The sequence below is a fragment of the Muntiacus reevesi genome, chromosome 3 (assembly GCF_963930625.1).
Source record: "Muntiacus reevesi chromosome 3, mMunRee1.1, whole genome shotgun sequence".
In the NCBI taxonomy this organism is placed as follows: Eukaryota; Metazoa; Chordata; class Mammalia; order Artiodactyla; family Cervidae; genus Muntiacus; species Muntiacus reevesi.
The window spans coordinates 227,062,688-227,088,009 of NC_089251.1; the positions used below are offsets into that span (position 1 = coordinate 227,062,688).

At 40.4% G+C, this 25,322-nt stretch overlaps 1 protein-coding gene across 3 annotated transcripts in view; it reads right to left on the reverse strand.

Annotated features, from left to right (window-relative positions):
* CACNB4 (calcium voltage-gated channel auxiliary subunit beta 4) overlaps positions 1-25,322 on the reverse strand; it is a 253,916-nt gene that overhangs the window by 50,652 nt on the left and 177,942 nt on the right. For all 3 annotated transcript variants that reach the window (XM_065927847.1, XM_065927845.1, XM_065927846.1), the window contains exon 3: positions 518-637. In XM_065927847.1, coding sequence (XP_065783919.1) covers positions 518-637 — 120 coding nt within the window. The remainder of the gene's footprint in view (positions 1-517; positions 638-25,322) is intronic.

Genomic DNA, 25,322 nt, shown 5'->3' on the forward strand with positions numbered 1-25,322 from the left:
GAAAGGTCTCTTTCAGGAAAGCCTTTTATTGCTCAGTTTTACTGAAATGCTAATCATTGTTCAAAGTTCTGAACGGGGAAGGAACTTGAGGTGGGAGACTGAAACCAGGAGGGAAGGATAGAGATATCAACAGTGCATAGACCAGCTGTGCGCCTGCGGCCAGTAATGAAGGCTGCTGTCATGGAGAACGGGGCGGGCAAGCTGGTCCCTTGAGTGGCTCTCTGCCAACACCCGGAGGGGCAAGCTGGGTATGGTCCTCGATCACTAAGATCGAAGATGACCAAGAGTTTTCACCACCCAACCAAATGCAAAAGGAAACTGAAGGGGTCCAGGTCTCAGGATACCACTCCCTTAGAATGTTACTATCAGGGGTGAACAGATGAGGGTCTGGCAATCTGGTGCCTTATCAGGACGATCATGAAATGATTATTCCAGAGAAATCTGAGACAGGGGAAGAGCAGCTGATACCTGCTGAGCAACATGCCACTTTGGAACCCAAGAGGGGCAAGAACGTCACCTTTGCTCTCTCAAGCTGGATGGCCGCCTGCTGCTCCCTCTCCTGCCGAATTGCTTCCCGATCCTCTTCCAAAGAGACATCGGAGTCAGACGGCCTGCTTGTGTAGGAGTCCGCTGAACCCTGGAAAGGAAAACCCGGAGTAGCTTGAATGAGGTGATGAGGGGCATCTTACATCGTCAGTTCCACAATGTCCTCTTGGAATGAGTTCTTCTCATTTGCGATGCATATGCTCCCTTATTGCATAAATGTAGATGGCAGAATACAGTTAAGCATCTGAGTAATTCGGAAGGTAGCAATGTTGTGAAGGAAAATATTTTGACTGGATTAAGTGCTAGAAAGTAAACTGCAATGAAAATTATGTGATATGCAGCCCCAATTCTTCTGGTTCTGTACTATCTTTATATTAAGCGCATATGACTTGTGGAACTGAAGTTTCATTCCATTCTTTCTTTTACATACCGGTTTAAACGAAAAAGACTCAGCCTATCGCGAGAGCTAAATCCTGCCCATATCTTAGATTACAGATGATCAATTTGTCTAAGATTTCAACACAATAAAGCAGAAACCTGCATTAGTAAAAGGACTTTCCAGTTCCAACATCAACACTATTGAGTAAGGATGTCCTCAACTGAAGCCCATGCCTGGAAGAGCTGTTTGAACAATGATGAAATCCAGCCTGATTCATATGGTCAAGGAACTGGGGGCAGCAAACATCACTTGGTGCTAATACCATAAGAGGCAATGGAAACCACAGCAGCTAAAAAGTTAAAAACAAAAACAAGCACACCAGAAGTTTGCCTTCTGCTTGCTAAAAGAACACCATCCTTACAATCTCCTTAAGCTGGCATGAGAAGTTGGTATTTGCGTAGATGATGACATTTACAGAGGAGGTATTGACAGGACTGGTGTATTTGGCATGTTTCACAAACCAGGCACAGAATTTGGAAGCATATACCTATCCATATAGCTGAGAATTTGCTACCCACAGCTAAAAAAGAACACTAAGGATGGCTGACTGCTGAAATGGGCCCTTTGAAAGTTTTTTCTAAACTTAGAAATGTTAGCATTTGTTTTTTTATACATTATTTGTGAATTTGCTGCCCATAAAAGCAGCTTTGTCTCAGCAGGGGGTGTCATTTTAGCTGGGGTAGTCTGTCCCACCATAAAAACAATCCCAGCACAGATTTTTCCAGCAGCCAAGAACAATAACTCCTGCTTAGAGTTTTATTAGAATGCCCAGGAGAATCCCAGTTCTAAATTCTAACTCTGCAACCTACTTTTGAAAACTTTATGTAAGTTACTAAACCACTCCAAGATTTAGTCTTCGCATCTGGAAAATAGTAGGCACACCATAAATAGACATTATCATTCCTGTTTCCTAGTGCTGGTATTTCTACTATGACTTAAGAAAAAAGTTAAGCGATTCTAATCATTTTCAATTCACTTATAATATATATGCACAATAGCCCATCTTGAAATGTATCTGTTTTTATTGTATTTACTGCATAGAAGGCATAGTTTTCCCCCCAGTTTTATTGAGATATAATTGACATATAACACTGTGGAAGTTTAAGGTGTACAATGTATTGATTTGATACATTTAGATACTGAAAATGATTACACTATAAGTCTGATAACTGCAGTGAGTCCAAATCCATGCACTTTATGTACTGCTTTATTTTTTGTTTTTTAATTTTTATAATACTGTGTTGGTTTCTGCTGTACAACGATGTGGATCAGCCATAACCTCCCTCCTGAGCACGCCCTACCCTATCCCATGGGGGTAGGAGCACCAAGGTGGACTCCCTGCGATACACAGCAACCTCTCATCAACCATTCACCCTATACAGGGTGGTACATATACGCTGATGCTACTTCAAAGTGCCCTTTACAGAGAATACGCATTTGCTAACCAAATAATAGTCAAATTCCTCTGTGCAAATCTACTGGGGAAAAATCTGGACCTTCAAAATAAATAAATACAGGATGACAATTTTATATGTGCATTCATCGCTTTAAAAGGAGCTACCTTGAAATCCTTTAAAATGAGAGTTTCTCAAAACAAACCTTTTGTCCAAATTTAGGTATACCTCCACAAAATCCAGAGTAAGAGAGAAAGGAAACAATGTTTCTAAAGAATATATGAAACCAGTTTTGTGTTCAGTTCAGTTCAGTTCAGTCGCTCAGTCGTGTCTGATTCTTTGCGACCCCATGAATCGCAGCACGCCACGCCTCCCTGTCCATCACCAACTCCCAGAGTTCACTCAAACTCATGTCCATCGAGTCGGTAATGCCGTGCAGCCATCTCATCCTCTGTCGTCCCCTTCTCCTCCTGCCTCCAATCCCTCCCAGCATCAGGGTCTTTTCCAATGAGTCAACTCTTCGCATGAGGTGGCCAAAGTATTGGAGTTTCAGCTTCAGCATCAGTCCTTCCAATGAACGCCCAGGACTGATCTCCTTTAGGATGGACTGGTTGGATCTCCTTGCTGTCCAAGGGACTCTCAAGAGTCTTCTCCAACACCACAGTTCAAAAGCATCAATTCTTTGGCACTCGGCTTTCTTCACAGTCCAACTCTCACATTCATACATCACCATTGGAAAAACCATAGCATTGGCAAAGTAATGTCTCTGCTTTTTAATATGCTATCTAGGTTGGTCATAACTTTCCTTCCAAGGAGTAAGCGTCTTTTACTTTCATGGCTGCAATCACCATCTGCAGTGATTTTGGAGCCCAAAAAAATAAAGTCTGACACTGCTTCCACTGTTTCCCCATCTATTTGCCATGAAGTGATGGTTCCAGATGCTATGACCTTAGTTTTCTGAATGTTGAGCTTTAAGCCAACTTTTTCGCTCTCTTCTTTCACTTTCATCAAGAGGCTTTTTAGTTCCTCTTCACTTTCTGCCATAAGAGTGGTGTCATCTGCACATCTGAGGTTATTGATATTTCTCCCGGCAATCTTGATTCCAGTTTTGTGTTAGTGCCAGGCAATGCTTTGCTCAAGTGTGATGACTGTGGTAGACCAATTTAAGGTGTTAGATGTCTGCAAAGATGCCTGCACTATAAAGTGATTACGATGTGGGAAGTCAGGGAGGAGGCACTTGTTCTGAAAACACGTTGTGAAGAAGGCTAATGATTGCAGTTCACAAGAAAGCAGGCTGCCCACTGGAGCAGTGAGTCAAACAGCTAAAATACACAATCCACTGTTGACACTAGGAGATGGCTAATTTCCTGAAACTGCGTTAATGACTTTTCAAATCCTGGCATTCAATCATCTGCACACACAAGAAGTGACTCAAGGACTCCTGCAAGTCCACTTTATTTTGAAATGTGAACAAGAATTTCAAAATTACTTAATAAATTCTACTACTGCCAAAAAATGTAAAAGCGTGTAATATTCTAAGAATATTGGTAGAAGGAAAAATAAAGCACTGTGATATTTTCTTTCATAATTACAGTGTCATGGAAGGGCTGATGCTAAAGCTGAATCTCCATTACTTTGGCCACCTGATGCAAAGACCCATCTGGAAAAGACCCAGATTTTTTCCCCCTTTTATTCAATATTGAAAACATTCCATACTCACACCTTTCATAAATCTTCTTGAGTACAAAATACAAGCCCTACAGAAGCATTGAAAAATCAGTTTACCATTGTCCTGGAAGAAGGGAAGTGATGTCAAGTCAAACAGTGGAAGGGCTCCTTCTGCTCAGAGAAAGAGACCGTGACCCGGATGGGAGAGCGGCCGTGGACTCTGGGCCAGGCCACACTGGGTTTGACACTGTTGTCCATTCTTACTGGCCTTGGGTCTTGGGCAACTTATTTTAACTTTCTGATTCTCAATTTCTTCCCTTGTGAAATGGAGATAGTAACACAGACCTCACAGAGTTTCCCAGTGTTTGATTTGAGATGAAATAGCATTTCTTTTACCATCATGAGGATAATTCCTGAAATGCCAACAAATAATCTTTGACTCACTAATTAAAGTTTCTGGCAGCTTTTCAAATTCAATTTTTGGCTGCCCTAGAGTTTTAGGATTCATATCTCGTTCTTTTTTGCTTTATTGAGGCATAATTTACATACCATAAAATTCATAGTTTAAATATACAACTCCATACATTTTTAGTACTTACAGACACAATTCACACAGAAATCTAACATTTGAATATTTCTACCACCTCAAAAAACACAAAAACAAAACAAAACCCTTCTGCCCATTTGCAGTTCACTCTCCAAAACCCACCACAAGACCCAGGGATCCACTTACTTGTCTAGTCCTTTCAAAACTGAAATATATACGTCCTCTTCTTCTGAGTAGTTTTAGTATTTAAATATGTCATTAAATGAGAGCAAGGAGAGGGAGACTTTATTAATGTTTGATTTTAAAATGCTCTAACACTGGACCAGAACCTGGTTATTGTTGGAACTTTTGAGCGTCGTGGTCAGTCCTGGGCCTCTCACTTCCTACCATTTACTGGACATTGACCATCTGTCAGGTTCTGTAGTGAGAGGAACCGCTTATCTTTTCTGAGATTCTTTCTTCATCTGCAAAATAGGAATGAACCCTTCAGGGTTACTTTAGAGAATTACTAAGATGTCATAGTACAGCATAGAGTACAAGCATAATAATGGCACAAACAAAACCAGTGTGTTCCAAGAGAACTTTCTGCAATGATGGCTCTTCTCTGCGTGGGCACTGCCTACTATGGTGGCCACTAACTACATGTGGTTATGGAACATCTGAAATCTGCCCAGCAAGACTGAAGAACTGCATTTTTCATTTCATTTTTAAGGGTTAAAAATTTTATTTCACTTAAATTAATTTAAATGTAGATACCCACATGTAAAACTCAACATTCAGAAAACTAAGATCATGGCGTCTGGTCTCATCACTTTATGGCAAATACATGGGGAAACGGTGGAAACAGTGACAGACTTTATCTTTTGGGGCTCCAAAATCACTGTAGATGGTGATTGCAGCCATGAAATTAAAAGACACTTGCTCCTTGAAAGAAAAGTTATGACCAACCTAGACAGCATATTAAAAAGCAGGGACATTACTTTGCCAACAAAGGTCCATCTAATCAAAGCTATGGTTTCTCCAGTAGTCATGTATGGATGTGAGAGTTGGACTATAAAGAAAGCAGAGCAATGAAGAATTGATGCTTTTGAATGTGGTGTTAGAGAAGACTCTTGAGAGTCCCTTAGACTGCAATGAGATCCAACCAGACCCTCCTAAAGGAAATCAATCCTGAATATTCATTGGAAGGACTGATGCTGAAACTGGAACTCCAATACTTTGGCCACCTGATATGAAGAGCTGACTCATTTGAAAAGACCCTAATGCTCGGAAAGATTGAAGGCAGGAAGAGAAGGGGATGAGAGAGGATGAGATGGTTGAATGGCATCACCAACTCAATGGACATGAGTTTGAGTAAACTCTGGGAGTTGGTAATGGACAGGAAGGCCTGGCGTGCTGTGATTCATGGGGTCGCAAAGAGTCGGACACGACTGAGCAACTGAACTGAACTGAACTGAACTGAACTCAACCCCCATGTACCTAGTGGCCACCACACTGGACTGTGCAGTTTCCCTTCCAGATGAGACAAGTGAATTCACATAAACTTGATGTTGATTTGGTGTTTTAATAGTTGCATTAAGCAGACTAAGTGATAGTAAATGTCCAGAGACGCATATCGCTCCCAAAGGATTTGAGCTTGTTTCTTCCCACTAAGCTCGCAATGACTTGACAATGCACTTCTCCACACTGCAGAAGAAACGGAGCTCTTTCTTGATTACTTTCCCAGATTTTCCAGGGTGGATGGGTAAAGATCCCCTCATGAGGCTGCCCTAAGCAAAAAAGTCTCTTGGGTAACATTTATCTTTACAGGATAGCCCCTCACTTTGTTGCAACTGCTTTCTTCTCCTCCACCCCTTCATCAAACATGTCTAGAGCCTTTTACAAGGGCACCCACCCAGCCTAGCAGGGTCTAGTCTGGATCTCCAAGTAGATACACCTGGGCAGTGTCTGCCACATAGCAGAACCTCAAATTTGTTGAAAGAAAGACACGCTGCTTCCCATCAGAATCTTTCTTTGTTCCATGATAGGTGGTTGGTTTACTGACCAAGGTTTATGCTAACAGGGTGTGATGTTAATTATTAACTGTTCCACCCCTCAATAGCATAAGTTTGTTTTTTTTTTAGAATTATGCTTTTCAGTGCCCTAATCCAGAGCACTGGATAATGTGTACATTACCAGCACTTTGGCAGAACAAGTAACTTTTGAAATTCCTTAGAGATGACCACTTAACTTTGCTGTTAGGTACTTGCACTATGTCTTGTAAAGAGGTCTTTGAATATGTCGGTTAAAAGAATAAGGCAAACTCTGTGGCCCCTTTTTATTGGACAGAAGACCAGCAATTGATCTGACTAAGCTTCAGTTTTAGGTTTCAAAGGGCAGTTGGAAAAGGGCAGCAAAGTAGTATGCTCAGAAAAGGTCATAAAGGGAAACAGAAGAGAATGAATACTTACTCATCCCTTACTTTATGTGAGTCACTAACTTCTGAACTTTATATTAGCCCATCAACCCTAAGAAATAAGTTGTGCTTATCCCCACTTTATACAAGAAGCATCTGCGGCTCAGACAGGCAATAAGAACTTCCCTTCATGCCACTATCACAGGGCAGAATGCAGGAGTGTGGGCAGAATCTCTTTTTAAATTTCCTCTTCAAAAGTGAAAGTTGCTCAGTCAGTCCAACTCTTTGCAACCCCAAGGACTATACAGTCCATGGAATTCCCCAGGCCAGAGTACTTGAGTGGGTAGCCTTTCCCTTCTCCAGGGGACCTTTCGAACCAGGAGATTGAACTCAGGTCTCCCGCATTGCAGATGGATTCTTTACCAGCTGAGCTACAAGGGAAGCCCAAGAATACTGGAGTGGGTAGTCTATCCCTTTTCCAGTGGATCTTCCCGACCCAGGAATCAAACCATCTCCTGTATTGCAGGTGGATTCTTTACAAACTGAGCTATCACAAAAACCTGGTGCAAAATATTTTGTTAATGTAGACTGTACACCAAAATCTCACTAATTAGGAATGGTGGATGCAGGTAAAAAAATGATACTCTTAGATCATGGAAAGGGAATTTCAGACTGCTTCTTCAAAAGGCATGTTTGCTATTTCTCACTTCACATAGTATCTCTAGATTATCAAGGTTCTAGTGTGTGTAGTTCTTTGAGTTCCTCTTTAATGATAGGACTTTTACTCAGAATTTTAGTTATTGGTAGAGGATATTAAGGCCCCCTTGAGAGTTTTCTTCTTAAGTGATAAATCCTCCAACTGTGTTTATACTATTTTCAAATTATTTCTGGTAGCTAAATCACAATTACATATCAATATATAGTTAGAAACTGAATTATAATTGCATAATTATATATAATAGTTTGAATTATCTGATTAGTGGAATCCAAATTAATAGGTTCTATTATAACTGTTTTTACATAACTTCAGTAAAAGCAAATAATACTCATTTAGAAAACTTAGCCAACTGTATCCTTTTTGTTATGTTGACTAGTTTGGCAACTGCTGTAATTGCCTGATTTCAGATAGGTATTTTTCTCTCTTTTTTTGCATTTATTCTTTGGCTTTTATTGAGATATAATTGATACACAGCACTGTATAAATTTGAGGTGTATAGCATAACAATTTGACTTACATACGTCATGATTGATAGGTATCTCTTTTGATTGCTAGTCCAAGGAAACCCATCAAAGATCAAACAAAGACAGCAGAAAAATTTATTTTGGCCTCATAAGTATAAAGAGGGAGTTTACAAAAAGGCCCTAAGGGAGATCAAAAGGAAATCTGTACCAGCCATGGCCATTTAGGAGATTGTGGGAAAAGAAAAGCTGAAATGTGGGCTAACAAGATTTGAAAGGTAAATCAATGGTGATGGTGGTGACAGGGGACAGACTCCTCTTATCTTTGGTTATTATGAAGACTGAAATTTCATATGGTTCAGCCTAATACACTGGGGGGAGAACAAGAGACAGAGATTACTTTACATGAATGCTACTTGGCAAAACTGCTTTGACCACCAGTGCATAATATCATGGGCTTCCCTGGTGGTTCACTGGTAAAGAACACACCTGCCAACGCAGGAGACCTGGGTTCAATCCCTGGGTCGGGACAATCCCTTGGAGAAGGAAATGGCAACCCACTCAAGTAGTCTTGCCTTGAAAATCCCATGGACAGAGAGCCTGGCGGGCTACACCCATGGGGTCACAAAGAGTAGGAGATGACTGAGTGACTGATCATGCATGCATGCATGACATCATACAAGTATGTAAAAAGTGCTACACCAATGAACACAGTAATAAATCGCAACTCTCTGTGAGACTAAAGGGTGACAGAAATTGAAAAAGAGTCATGATCACACTTTGCATCCAATAAGAATGCTATTTTAATGGCATGGATGATGAGATTATGGAGCTCAGTCTCCTGGGAAAGGGAACGTGACTGCCTGCTTGGAGAAGGTGGCCCCAAGCAGTCAAGCTTTATGTTGTACAGGTCACAGAGCAACATCATGGGATGCTGAGCAGCCACCCCAGGGACCAGCCGTACCTGGTCAGAACTGAGAGCGCCTGACCAATCTACATGATGCAAGTGAGTGCCTCGGTGGCTACCTGGCTAACCTCAGTCCTGGCACCTACCTGCAAGCAGTAGCCACAGCATGAAGTCTTCATTCAAGGGCAGCAGCTCAGGCTGCACTAATTTATTAGTTTCAGGAGAGATATTCAAAAGGAAATGACAGTTTTTGCTCAGAAAAATTCGAATGAACTGCATAGAGATGAGGCAACTACTTATAAATATGGCCATCTATGATCCTTCTGGGGCTTCCCAGGTGGTGCTGGTGGTAAAGAATCCACCTGCCAATGCAGGAGACACAGGTTCGATCCCTGGATTGGGAAGATGCCCTGCAGCAGGAAATGACAATCCACTCCAGTATTCTTGCCTGGAAAATTCCAGGGACAGAGGAGCCTGGTGGGCTATAGTTCATGGGGTTGAAAGAGTTGGACACGACAGAGCACACACATACACATGAGCCTTCTGGAAAAGTGACTGACACTTCCCATCCCCCCACCGTGGTTGACAAAGCAGCCCACAGAACACCACTTTTATGCTGTGGTCTATTTTCTCAAGAGTCATGCTAGAGACCTGACAACAGTATGTTTCTCCTAAAAGTGGCTACAGGCAACCACTTGTGTCTTTAAAAACATTTATTTTTTAAATCTTTTCCTTCTGATATGTAAAGGGAAGAATAATATAGGTTGGTTTAGAAGAAAATAGGAAAAGGATTTGAACCTCTGCTTACCATTCTGTAGCCTCAGAAACTGTTAGATGAAAAATTACCTCCAATTCTGTGAAAATATTCATAACGTCTCTCATTAAAGGAATACATGTTGACTGCTAAAAGAATCCAGGTGTGTCATCAAGAACAGAACAGAAATTTGCCTCCTCAGAGACGCCTACAGATGTGACAGAAACCAGCGTGAAGCATCTATCAATACTTCAGGCAGAATCCTGTCTTCTCAGCTTCTGTTGTCCTCAGCGCCCCCAGCACAGAGTTTTGCATCGCACAGGAGCTCAAAACTATTTACTGAATGAAAAACCAAGAGGAGGCTTCAGGAGGAGGAAGAGAATGTGAAAGGAGCACTCAGTGAGGCCCAGGCTTCACCCAAAGGGAATAGACACTTCTGGCCTACGGATGCTGCTGAAAGCCATGTTGGAGAGAACAGGAAACAGCACTGATGTGAGCTTCACAAAATGATATGAAAGTTGGTTTGGAAAATTAATATTCAAAACTCTTTCAGAAAAAAATATTTTAAAAAGACCAATAAGAATTAACCTTTTTAATAAATATTAAAACATTATAAAACTACAGAACTTAAATTTGGTATTGGTACAGAACAAAGAAGTAAGAGTCTGCAAATCAACCTCTGTATATTGATAATTAATATTGATAACACAGGGAACATTTCAAATTAATGGGGAAAGAGTGATTATTCCATAAGTAATGTTGGGAAACGTAGCTGGCCAATTGGAAGGAAAAAAGGTAGATCTCTACTGGATTTCTTGTATAAAAATAAGTTGCATATGAAGAAAAGGCAAAATTATGGATATATAGTTACATATTTATTACATATACGCACATATTTATACTAGCACTAATAGAAACTATGGTTATAGTTTTAATGTAGCATGCAAAAATGTTCAGAAGCTATGAAAATATTAAAGAACTTGACTACATATAAATTTTAAGTATTTGTCTGGGAAAGAAATACAAAATTGAGAATGACAAAAACAGAAAAAAATTGTCACACAAGTGATCTGGACTTAATGTTCTTCAGACTCAAAGAGCACTAACAAAGTAATAAGAAAAAGATAAACAACCTACCTCTTCACCCACCAACATGGCAAATAAAATTAAGAAACAGAAAAAGGAACAAGAATGCACCCTGAAAAGGGCTTTGGCTTCTTTCCTACATAAGGAAATATAACTTAAAATATGCTGCTATTTTCACTTATTAGATCAAAGCATTTGATAATACCCATTACTAGTGAGGGAGCAGTAAAAGTGACATATACATTAGTAAGAATGTAAGTTGGTATTCTATTTTTGCAGGTAATTCCCTGGTAGCTCAGATGGCACAGCATCTGTCTACAATGCAGGAGACCCGGGTTTGATCCTTGGGTTGGGAAGATCCCCTGGGGAAGGAAACGGCAACCCACTCCAGTATTCATGCCTGGAAAATCCCATGGACCAAGGAGCCTGGTGGGCTACAGTCCATGGAGTCGCAAAGAGTCGGACACAACTGAGCGACTTGACTTCACTTCAAGCAAAACAATCAAAATTAAAACAAATCAAAATTAAAATTAAAAATTTTAACCAAACCATTCTATCTGAAGAAATTTACCCTAGAAATATACCTATATCAGATATGTATGTATAAATGTATATATAAGAATATTCCTGTATTACCAGACCACCTTACCCATCTCCTGAGAAACCTGTATGCAGATCAAGAAGCAACAGTTCTAACTGGACATAGAACAATGGACTGACTCAAAACTGGGGAAAAGCTGTATACTGTTACCCTATGTATTTAACTTCTATGCAGAGTACATCATGCAAAATGCTGGGTTAGATGAAGCACAAGCTAGAATCAAGATTGCTGGGAGAAATATCAATAACCTTAGATATGCAGATGACACCACCCTTATGGTAGAAAGTGAAGAGGAACTAAAGAGCCTCTTGATAAAGGTGAAAGAGGAGAGTGAAAAAGCTGGCTTAAAATTCAGCATTCAAAAAACTAAGATCATGGCATCTGGTCCCCATCACTTCATGGCAAATAAATGGGGAAACAATGAAAACAATGACAGACTTTATTTTCTTGGGCTCCAAAATCATTGCAGACGGTGACTGCAGCCATGAAATTAAAAGATGCTTGCCCCTTGTAAGAAAAGCTATGACAAACCTAGATAGCATATTAAAAAGCAGAGATGTCCCTTTGCCAGTAAAGGTCCATCTAGTCAAAACTATGGTTTTTCCAGTAGTCATGTACAGATATGAGAGTTGGACCATAAAGAAGGCTGAGCCCTGAAGATTTGATGTTTTCAAACTATGATGCTGGACAAGACTCTTTAGAGTCCCTTGGACAGCAAGCAGATCAAACTGTCAATCAGCCCTGAATATTCATCAGAAGGACGGATGCTGAAGCTGAAGCTCCAGTCCTTTGGCCACCTGATGGGAAGAGCTGACTTACTGGAAAAGACTCTGGTGCTGGGGATGATTGAGCACAGAAGGAGAAGGGGGTGACAAGATGATAAGATGATTGGATGGCATCATTGACTCAATGAACAAGAGTTTGAACAAACTCAGGGAGATGGTGAAGGACAGGGAAGCCTGGTGTGCTGCACTCCATGGGGTTGCAAAGAGTTGGACATGACTGAGTGACTGAACAACAAGAATATTCACTATAATACTGCATATGATAGCAAAAGAATCATAAAAACCTAGATGTTAAGCATAGAAGACATGTTTTTAAAAGTATGGTGCATTCACACATAGAATAGTATGTAGATGTTAAAAAGCATGATACAGAGCTCTAAGTAATTATATATAAAATTAAGTCACAAGATCAAACTGTAAAATAATCTGGCATGTTGTTTTAAAATTATGTTAATATACTGAGAGTCTCTCCCTGCCCCACCACACACACAGAGGAAGAGGAAAACAAACTTTTGTTTATTGTATTTTATACCTTTCTGTACAGTTGAAAGTTTTACCTTGAGAAATTTAAAAAAGCTAATAGTATGTATATAGATATTCACATTTGTATATATAATATAAATGAGTATGTACTTATTTAATAGAATTAGGTAGCTTGAAATTACCTATGTTAACCTCAAATGATGATTTTGATGGGCAACATTAAATATTAATAATCATTATAATATCAAAACCAATAATAACCACAATATTTATTGAGCACTTACTATGGCCCACTTAGTGTTAAGCATTTTTATTGACTGTGGTCTTTGGAAAAGAATATCCCCTCTGAAAGGGCTTGGGGTCCCCACAATTGCTAGCTGAGTGTGAGTTTTTCTCTTTGGCCACCAGTCTCCTAAATTTGCGAAGTCTGTAGGTCTTATGTTAAAAACAAGATGATGCAATATAGTGCAGTAGTTTAAATTTAGGTACAACTGCTATTTTTGAATTATAAGACTGATGATTTGAGGGTATATGAGTGGTCTGGTGGGTCCCTTAGGCACATGTAGAATGCATGCTGCTCTGCGCAGGAGCCACGCTTACACCTAGTTACCTCCACAGAAGAAGTCCTCCAGCATCTTACTGTCATGGGACTTGTCCTCCAAGCTGCTGTATTCCTCACACACTTACTACCCACCCTTTGCTCTTTGGGGCCTTAATCATGATTACACAATGCCCAGCCCTCCCCCATCAGCCTCGATCAACTTCACTTGGAATGCGGGATGGCAAGAGCCATGCCCTTCCTCCCCAGTGGGTTCAGAAGTTGGGAATCAAAACAAGTCTTGTTTTTTGACTCCCACCTGATAATTCTACGCCAGAGCTCATTAGGTTAGCGGAAATTCTTGGTTCAACCTTTGGAACTAAGAAATGAGGCCTTAATCACAGTAAAACAGCACTTTACAGATGTTATCTAATTAGTCACCACAAAAACTCTGAGACGTGGAGCTCATTATCCACACTGAAGTAACCAAGATTGAAGAGAAACTGAATATGCCCAAGGTCACGCAGTGGGCGAAGTGTGGTGAACTCTGATCTGACTGACTCAGAAGCCCTTTCTAATAGCTAATCACCAAGCCCAGTAGGGGCGTTGGCAGGCGCTACTAGATGAAAGGTCGCCAAGCCTTGAGGCTTTTAAAAAAATGTAGAATCCCTCTCTTTCTCTTTCTCTCTCTCCTTTTAGAACAAACCAACAATTACCAAGTATGCTATGTTTCCTCCAGTACACAATCTCGATTTCTTTTCAAAGCTCTTTGGAGCCCTCACAGACAGCTCAAGCTGCATCCTCTAAGTCACCCCATCATCAATAATGAAGCCAAGACTTGCATTTCAGGTCAAAGCATCTCTTGAATGATCTCTAAGATTCTTCTGAGGTCTGTTCTTAGAGATGTTCTTTAGGTCTGTTCCTCAAAGTGCCAGGAATTAGGTCTTCAAGTACTTGGTGATAGAATATTCATTTGAACTGGCATCAAAATACATGCAATCAACTATTCCTATGGATGGGACTACCAACCTTGCAGGTTTCCCCCTCTTCCTTCAGGCCTATCCATTAGCTCATTATTATATTCGAAGGGGTCAGGGAAGAAATCCACATCTGCTTTTTTTGTTGTTGTTGTTGGAAACCTTTGAACCAAACCCCAAAAAAGTTGAGATGAAATTATTGATTAGAATGAGTTTGGGAGAGATACTATGATTTCATTTATTCAGATCACCTTTATTTTTCATCAGGAAACATAAGGACAAGCCATGATTACTCATGAGAGCTGGAAAAAACAAGCAGTTCAGAGTTGGGCTTTGAAACTAGACAGGCTGGAATCCTAAGACTGCCATTTACTAGATATTTGCTTTGGACAAGACACCTAATCTTTTTCTGCTCAGTCTCCTTTCTGAAGCAGAACATATTAACCTAACTCAAGAAACCACTGTGAAGATGATGCCCTCAGAACAAGGCAAGCACTCAGTGGCGTTGGCATTCTGGACTGGTTAGCAAGGACACTTCTGTTGATGGATTTATCCTGGCTCTTTGTTTCTTGACTGAGCCCATATTTGCTATTTTAACCCCTCTGTTAAAAGAAAGTGGATAGTGAGACCTTAATCAAACAGGTCTGGTGTCCTTACAAGTAGAGAAAAAGACACAAGAGTGTCTCAACACAGAAGAAAGGCCATGAGAGGACTCAGCAAGAAGGCAGCTGCCTGCGATCCAGGAAGAGAGGTCTCACCACAAACCAATACTACCAGCACTTAACTTTGTCTTTCCCACATCCAGAAGTGTGAGAAGACAAACTGATGTTGCTTAAGCCCCCCTCCCCCCAAAATGGATAGAGATGTAAAGTTTATGTTAGTCGAGATAAAGAAGAATTAAAGGGTCTGATAAGAACTTTGATTGGGACAATTAAAGGTATTGGTTAAAATGAAATTGAGGAATCAGATTGGCTTTATCCTTCTGTATTTTTTCTGCCTGCAAAAGCTGTGTTCACTCAGGAGGCACTCCATCTTTGAGAATAATCTGAAGGCGATCAGTTTTGGGTTTTGGTCAGACAGCAGCACAAAGAACATTGCTGTCCTTCGCACAGGAGGATGGGATGATGTCCCTGACCCACTCTCCCCTCTGAACCACGTGGCAGCTCCAAGTGACGTGCCCGCCAGCCAGGGCGGATGTGGTAGCCTTCCTCTCCAGGTCTCCAGCGCCTTCATCGAGACGCCCAGGGCTGGGGCAGTCACCAATCACAGAGGACAGGCATGTCCCTCCACTAACACACCCAGACCCACGTGTCAGGGCCAGGCCTGTCAACAAAATAAGCCAATTCATCAGAAACTTTTAGAATCCTAAACTGGTTCGAACAGATAAGACATTCTTTTCCTTTCCCAAAGCAGAATACGGGCTCTCTGGTCACAGAGTGACCGACCCGTCATTTCAATGAGGATAGCCTCGCAGAGCCTGGGCCACTTACTGCCCGCACAGTAGTGAAATCATACCCAACACGGACACAGTTTTATATGTGAACCAGGTGAATCTAACTGACAACAATTCCCAGAGTCCAGGTTTCCCAAGAGCACAGAGCAGGTAAGTAGCTCTCTACATACCAACCACATTTGTAGGTGTCTAACAACAAACACTAGTTCATGTCTAGTTGTCTACCATCCAGTATGAGACTTAAACTGATAAATACTTGCTGAAAAATTGGTGTGTACGAGATCCGTGCTAAATGCAACGGTAGCAAGAAGGTGAATAAGATACAGTCCTTATATAACAGCGGCTCATAATCTGCTAGAGCAGACAGGTCTGTAAACAACTACATTATGAAGGAGAGCATGAGAAGTGCTATAACAGAAATACAAACGCAGGGGAACACAGATTAATTCTGTTTGGGGGAATAGAAGATCTTTGGGAGAAGGTGAAAGCTGTTGAAATGGGCAGGACCGTCAGGAATAGACAGTAAAGCACGTCACCAGGATAGAGCATTCCAGATGGGAGGAGAGTAAAGCCAAAGAGCAGGAGAAGAAAGGAAATGCTTACAGAACGATGAATTTTGTATCGGGTGGGAGTTGCGGTAGATACGAAAGATATTAAACTGCATATAATCAAGTTGAGGAGATGAGAGATGTGTTCATGAAACATAGCAATCCAGTGCTAGAACTATGTTATCTAATAAAAGCAATGAGGAGTTTGGGATTAATATATATATAGTAGCGGGATTAATATACATACACAATTGTATAGAAAATAGATAGCCTTGTGGACCAACTGCATAGCATAGGGAACTATATTCAATATTTTATAATAATCTACAAGGGAAAAGAATCTGAAAAAGAATATATATACATGCATGTATAACTGAATCACTTTGTTGAAACTAACCTGAAACTAACCCAACATTGAAAATTAACTATAGTTGGATAAAAATAATAAAAATAAAAGAGAGAAGAGAGAGGGGAGGAAAAAGCAATGAGAGATACTAGTTTGGAACTGAAAGAAGGCTGAGGTTAGAAAACTGTAGCTGAGACATTTCAAAATAAAAAGGCAAAGAAAATGTGAACAAAGGCAGGAAGCAGCTCCCTTGGAAGTTCATGCTGAGGAGTGGCTGAAAATAAAATCTAAAGTCGTAGAGGGGAGTAAACGCAGATCAAGGGGAGGCGTTTGCAGCCCTCTGCTGGGAAGTCACGGCTGCCTCTGCACTTGAGCAGGAGAGTTGCAAATGGACAGGGGAACTAGGAAGCTCAGTCCAGAAGTGGGAAAGAAGACAGTCAGAATGACCGACGGGGAGACTGACAGGAGAATGGACTGGGACGGGGGAGGAGCCAAAGGCAAACCCAAATGTCAAAGGACAGATTGTAAAAATGGTTGACAGGGACTTCCCTGGTGGGCCAGTGGTTAAGAGTCCAAACTTCCACTGCAGGGGGCATGGGTTCAGTCCCTGGTTAGGGAAAGAAGGACCCACATGCCATGCCATGCACTGAGGCCAAAACAAAACCAATAAATAAATAATCTGAAAAATAAAAAAATACACTGGCAGTTTATGTGGGATAGTCATGTATGGATGTAAGAGTTGGACCATAAAGAAAGCTGAGCACTGAAGAATTAATGCTTCTGAATTATGGTGCTGGAGATGACTCTTGAGAGTCCCTTGGACTGCAAGGTGATCAAATCAGTCAATCCGGAGAAAATCAACCCAGAATATTCATTAGAAGGACTGATGCTGAAGCTGAAGCTCTAATCCTTTGGCCACCTGATGCAAAGAGCCACCTCATTGAAAAAGACCCTGATGCTGGGAAAGGCAAGAGGAGAAGGGGATGACAGGATGAGATGGTTGGATGGCATCACCAACTCAATGGACATGATTCTGAGGAAACGCCAGGAGACAGTGAAGGAAGGGGAAGCCTGGCATGCTGCAGTCCGTGGGGATACAACTGAGTGACTGAACAACATACACTTTACTGACCGGTTAGTGTCTGCTGGGTACTGGATGGGATGCCGGCCGAAGGTGACTGGAGGTGGAAAACAACTCACATTTTTCAATTTAATCATTTCAACTTGAAGACCAAGAGTTTTCATGGTTTGGGTTTTTTTAAAAACTGTGCTAAATCCATCAACAAGCTATCAGCATTTAATCTATTTCCTGTCCAGCAGAGACAAGGAGAAACAAAAAGCAGAGCCAAGAGAGAAAATGTAGTAAAGGTGGGAAAGTGTGAAAGTATGCCCTTTATCTAACAAATCCAATAAATCCTCATAATTAACTTCATATTTTATAAAAACATTCTTCAGCAACTTAAACTCTGTAGGTTCAAGGCAATACTATCTACAAGATTACGAAATTAAAATTCGTAAATAATCCTTCCTCCAAGAAAAGGTACCAGAGGATTTAAAAAGGAATGTGGATTGAGTTTTGAAAGTTGCTATTGAAATATGGTCTGGTACCTGTTGCAGAAGCTATTTATAACCAAAGAGAGCATAAAAACTAGCCATGAGGGACAAGCAAAATGCATGGAGGCTGGGGCTTACACTAATTTTAAGAGTAAGAATTTGAGAAACAAGCCTTTCTCATTTTAAGCAATCACTGCTTTACTGAACAAATCCCAGGGAATTTGGTTTTATTGCAAATTGTATTACTCCCTAACAAAATTGGAACTACAATAGACCCTATCACCGTCTAGCAGGAAAGGCTGTAAACATGCTGAATATGAAGAAAAAATGAAGCTCACATTGGCAGAATACCCAAACCTTACCAGAAAATAAACCACTACACATTTTGTCAGAAAGTATTCCTCATGAGAACAAAGTGGTTGTAGCTGAAGTTGGCAACACTCTTCTTGGTGGATAACATTATCACTTGTCTTTTACCAAAACACCAATTTAAATTCACATGAAACCTCTGCAGCAAAAATACCCCCAAATGCCCTGGCAAAGCACTTCTCAAAACATGGAAAGCTGTCTACAATCACCTTCTGCCTCAAATGACTACATGAAGAAAGGCTCTTCACAAATATTAGACCCTTATGCTCTAGACCAAAAAAAAAAAAAAAAAAAAAAAAAACCCCACCAAAAAACTAAGTAATCATCTGTCCTGAGATATGTTCTCCTTATGGACAATAGGGGCTTCTCAAGTGATGCTAGTTGTAAACAATCTGCCCATCAATGCAGGAGACACAAAAGAAATGAGTTTGATACCAGGGTGGGGAAGATTGCTCTGGAGGAGGTCACGGCAATCCACTCCAGTATTCCTGCCTGGAGAATCCCATGGACAGAGAAGCTTGGCAGCCTACAGTCCATAGTGTTGCAGAGTCAGACATGACTGAAGTGACTTTGCACGCACGCATGCATGGACAATAAGCCTTTAACTGATTATATTTTGTTTTTTTTGCTTCAGCCACCAGGAAGCTCAGAGCTAACTTCTAACTTTTCTCTTGGTGAACATCTGCCATCCGAATTTACATTTTCCATGACCCTAATCTCTTGCTTGTTACTAATTTAGGAGGTGGGCTTTATATGGTTTTTTAAGTCACCTCAAAATCTCTGGTAGATAAGGTACAACTAGAATTTTAAAAAAAAAAATAGTTTTTACCAAATTTTAAACTACCATTTGTCATGAGTGCAGTTTTCTTCCATTTTCTTTATAGAAGTATGCACATAGTTCTTTTGAGCCCTTGGTTGCTGCTATCCACAAACAACTATTAAACCAACCATTAATATAGACTCTCTTTGATTACACTCTCATTGACTACGCTAAAGCCTTTGAGACTTTGATCCACTTTGACAGTGTGGATCACAACAAACTGTGGAAAATTCTTAAAGAGATGGGAGTATCAGACCACCTTACCTGTCTCCTGAGAAACCTGTATGCAGGTCAAGAAGCAACAGTTAGAATCAGACATGGAACAAAGGAGTGGTTCAAAATTGGAAAATGAATACGTCAAGGCTGTATATTATCACCTTGCTTACTTAACTTCTATGCAGAGTACATTATCTGAAATGCCAGGCTGGATGAAGCACAAGCTGGAATCAAGATTGCTGGGAAAAATATCAATAACCTTATATATGCAGATGATACCACCCTTATGGCAGAAAGTGAAGTGGAATTAAACAGCCTCTTGATGAAGGTGAAAGAGGAGAGTGAAAAAGCTGGCTTAAAACTCAACATTCAAAAAACTAAGATCATGGCATCTGGTCCCATCACTTCATGGCAAATGGGGAAACAATGGAAATAGTGACAGACTTTCTTTTCTTGGGCTCCAAAATCACTGCAAATGGTGACTGCAGCTGTGAAATTAAAAGATGCTTGCTCCTTGGGGGAAAAGCTATGACAAACCTAGACAGCACATTAAAAAACAGAGACATTACTTTGCCAACAAAGATCCACCTAGTCAATGCTATGGTTTTTCCAGTAGTCATGTATGGATGTGAGAGTTGAACCATAAAAAAGGCTGACTATCGAATAATTGATGTTTTCGAACTATAGTGTTGGAGAAGACTCTTGAGAGTCCCTTGGACTGCAAAGAGATCAAGCCAGTCAATCCTTAAGGAAATCAACCCGTAATGTTCATTGGAAGGACTGACGCTGAAGCTGAAACTCCAATCCTTTGGCCACCTGATGCGAAGAGCTGATTCATTGGAAAAGATTTCTGATGCTGTGAAAGATAGAAGGCAGGAGGATAAGAGGACAACAGAGGATGAGATGGTAGTATGGCATCACCAACTCAATGGACATGAGTTTGAGCAAGCTCCAGGAGATGGTGAAGGACAGGGAAGCATGGGTGCTGCAGCTCATGGGGTTGCAAAGAGCCAGATATGACGGAGCGACTGAACAGAAACAACAGATTCTCTTTCCAGACAGGAGGTTTTTCAATCTCTCTCTTGTTGTCTGTCCAGGGTTCCACTAGCCATTTGAAAGTTTCCAAATAAGAAATTCAGTAGTTTACTATGCCATGGGTTGGCCTAGCTCTGCTCTTCAATGCTGAGTCTGTGACTAATTCAGTATGTTTCTTTGTATATCTACTAAGATTGATTACAAACATGTACTAAAGCATCACAAAAAAATCTTTGTCCCACTACTCTTTATTTCAATATCAAGCTAGAACAAAATGAAAATATCTGTTCATTTACTTTGAAAAGAAGAGCAGAACTTGGAGCAACAATATTAAAGTGATAGTTTGTCTTTGCCAATAGCTATACTCATCTTTCATCTTTCTCCTCCAACATGCTCCGGCCATAATAGGCTGCTCACCTTTTTTCCAAATCTGCTTCATTCACAGTGTGTGGTGCATAGTAGGCACATAAAACATACTTATTGAATAAGGAGGGGGAATGCTCTGATACCTCCCTGCCCTTGTATAGGCTGTTGACTCTTGTTTGAAAAGCTCCTTTTCTTCTTGCCCATTTGGCAAACCCTCTTTCATTTAACCACTGAGTTATAATTGTATATGTAGCTGTTTTCCTTCCTGACAATACCTACTCAGAGCAGGCACTACGCTTTTCACCTTTGTGCCTCCAACATGAGCCTGGCACATGGTAGGTGTCTAATATTTGTAGGAAGGAAGGGAGGGAGAAACAGTTCTTTGCATTGCTTTTAGAAAAGAATATATGGCATTTTACTAGCTACTCAGAGTTGCATTCAATGGAAAAAAATGCTTGCCTCCAATTTTTCAAAACCACTCCTGCAAGAGTCGATTGAATTTTGTGTTTCACTGAATCCATCCACTCATGATTAATTGGGTAGTTAAGCACTTCTAGTTACACGTGCAGCTGGGAATTCTTCCAACTATCATTAATTTTACTAAAGATTCAAATCCCCAGTATTTATCTGCTGAGATGGAGCCCCTGTTACTCCTTAGCCAACCAAAATTGAGTAACAAACTCTATTATTGACAAACAACTGAATAATTTACAAAGGCTGTAACTATGTGACCTCCAGTTATCCCTTTGGTTACTGTCATAATAAATGTGATGCCATTTAATCTTCCTGTTTTCTTCCACTAACTGGGTACAAAAAATCCAGCTATATTCCATAAATGGGGAAACCCTGAAACATTCAACATAAAGAAAGCAACAATTAGCAACATATTAAGGACTGAAATTGAAGTAAATACATCTCTCTGGCTTCCAGGTTTATTAGCTGGGTGGGAAGAGAGGAACTACACTTGAAGCCTGTGCGGCATCTGGCAAGAAAACATTCTGAAAGGTACTGCAATCTTTTCCAAAACGAACTAGAATGCTCTCATTTCCCTCACAGTCTGCAATCAAATAATGAAGTGCAAACATGATCCAGCTCATTTTGGCTGTCAGCCTCTCAGCGTCATTTGAGTGTGTGCCAGGATCCTGTGCTATTAGATATAATCAAGGCCTGCAGATGAACCCAAAATAGCCATTCAGGTCTCCAAAGCTCAGCCTCCATGCCTAGCCATTTCCTTCTCCTGAACTGAAGTTCTCACCAGCCATTGGTGAGACATTGCTTGTCACCACTTGTCACTCCATTGGCTACTATATCAATTAACAGTTTGCATATGCTGCAGATAATGCAAAATGTATCTTACTTCTACCTAATATGTCTTCTATGTGTGCACTTGACTTTCAAACTAAAAAATCCAACTCTGCAGCAGAAAGGAATAATTCATAGGCTTAAGAAATGGATGGTTTGATTGTCAAGACAAAGGGTTTGCAGGTGTTGGGTAGATGACTTGATCTCTTTAATTCAGGGTCCTAAAGAAAATAAAATATGACAGAATGGCCACAAATATGTGTATTAGATCTGACAATACAGAGTGGGGATCAGGTTCAGCTTCCTCCTTCAAGTATCAGTTAACTTACATCAGTGTAGGGTCTTTAGGTAATGATTATTCTTCACATCCCAGGGAAACATCACTGACAGGAGGCTCATCAAGGGCAAGAGAACCAAGTAGAACTGGGATCTGAAGAAAGGAACCAGAAAGGACTTTCTTGCACTCAAGAAGCATTCATTGGTTGGAAACAGAAACACACCATTTATTTATCTAGGGTGAAACAGATCACCAGTCCAGGTCGGATGCATGAGACAAGTGCTCGGGCCTGGAGCACTGGGAAGACCCAGAGGGATTGGGTAGAGAGGGACGTGGGAGGGGGGATCGGGATGGGGAACACATGTAACTCCATGGCTGATTCATGTCAGTGTATGACAAAAACCACTACAATATTGTAAAGTAATTAGCCTCCAACTAATAAAAATAAATGAAAAAAAAGTAATTTCCTAATGAAACTATTTACATACTGAAGTAATAGTACTAAACCTCTTACATCAAGTTCACATTCAACTCAATGGGAGCAAATCCAGATATAGCCAGATCCTCTTTAAGTAAAAAAGGGTATTTAGACAAACCCTATTTTGGTTTCCTTTCAGCTTTGCATAACCAGCTACAGAATGGTATCTTTCTACACACACACACACACACACACACACACACACACACACAATCATCTACCTACTCAAGAGCTTCCAGGAATTGCAGCAGATCCAGAACATAAAAACTGACTCCCCCCACCTCAAATAGTTTAGTGACCCTGTACCAAAAAAGTACTCAGATGAATTTTTATTTTTAGAAATCCTTAACTCAAACATGATCACCAGTGTGAGAACAGTTAAAAAGAAGTGACTTATCAGCCTATTTAAATAAGAATGTCTCATATTTCATCACATAAGTTTTTAAAAAAAGGATTAATTGAATACATTGGGTGAAATATGAATAAAAGCAGATTTATCTTCCCTGTTTCTGCAGGGGTAAAAACAATTGTCTGATGTTTTACTGTTTAAGTGGTAACGATAATTGCATCAACTCTATATGAACATTACAGATAAACTAGTTTTCAGCTACTAGGGCAGAGAGTAAGAGCCTAAGATTAACTATTGCATCTATAAAGTCATCAACTCGTTTAAGGCAAGAACAGTTCCTTCAGATTAGCCTTATTTTCAGGAAACGGTAGAGCCATTGTCATGGATGGGGAATAAAAGGAAGAAGAAATTCTCGGGTCTTTACCTTTTGCTGTCTTATATATTTTCATCTGGTTATTATTTAAGTCTTGTCCAAAAGCAGAGGTCCGCTCAATGTTGTAGGCCCTAAGACAGGCTCCAGGCTCCAGTATACTTCCCCAGCTTCATCTTCCGCCCTTCCCTGTGGTGGAAATGCTACGCTGAAAGCATGTTGTTCCCCAGTTCCCTGAATGCATCATGTAGACTCCTACCTTGATGTGTCTCTTCAATACTTTCATCATCATTCCTACTCATCCTGAAAGAAGAAGCTGTGTCCCCTTCAGGATGCTTTCTGGGATTAAAAAAAAAAAAAAAATCCAACATCCTTGCTTAGTTTCCACAAAAACTTCTGTGTACATTTGTTATCACTGCACTCACATTATTTACTCATCACCCCTCTGCATGTTCCTTTCCCACTAACTCGTGTGCTCTATACAGGCAAGAGCCATGTATTATTTCATTAGGGTTAAACTCATAGAGGGTTTTACAAATGTTTATTGAATGAGGGAACATGCAAATAAGTAAATAATTATTATATAGAATCAGAGAACAGAAGGTAGAAACAACAGCACCAGCAAGGGCACTAATATATGATCATTGCAGACGTGTAATCATTACTCACATTACAGACGTGGACGTGCTACAGCCTTAACAATTCTTTGCTGCCTGCTAAAGCTGTATGTTATGCTAAATTTTTTCCTTGAATCAGGTTCTTAATATACTGACCACCAAAGAAACTGAAGTGAGTGACCCAAATTATTCTAGAGAAAAATATCCTGTCTTTTAAAATGAGCCTTTTTAAACACTCGTCTTTCATTTCTTTATTTTTAACTCATGGGGAGCCTCAAAATATAGAATTGGCCTTGGCAAGGAAGGAATGTCCAGAAGCCAAGGGAAATGGTTGTGATTCCAAGTTCAGTGTGGCTATTTGCCCACCTCAGTTTATCCAACTCTATCCAGCATATATGCAAATGTCTGTGCGGGTGTGAGTGGGGTCTGAGGGTGAGCTGGGGCCCTCTAAAACAAACTTTTTATTTTGGAAAAATTTTAGATTTATGGAAAAGTTGCAAAAATAGTACAGAGAGTTCCCACATACCCCTCACCCAGTTTCCCCTCATGTTAGCATCGTACATAGACACAGTCATGTGTTAAAACTGAGAAATTAACATTGGTACATAATCTCAAAAATATACAAGCAACTCCTGCAGCTCAATTCCAGAAAAATAAATGACCCAATCAAAAAATGGGCCAAAGATCTAAACAGACATTTCTCCAAAGAAGACATATAGATGGCTAACAAACACATGAAAAGATGCTCAACATCACTCATTATCAGAGAAATGCAAATCAAAACCTCAATGAGGTACCATTACATGCCAGTCAGAATGGCTGCTATCCAAAAGTCTACAAGCAATAAATGCAGGAGAGGGTGTGGAGAAAAGGGAACCCTCTTACACTGTTGGTGGGAATGCAAACTAGTACAGCCACTATGG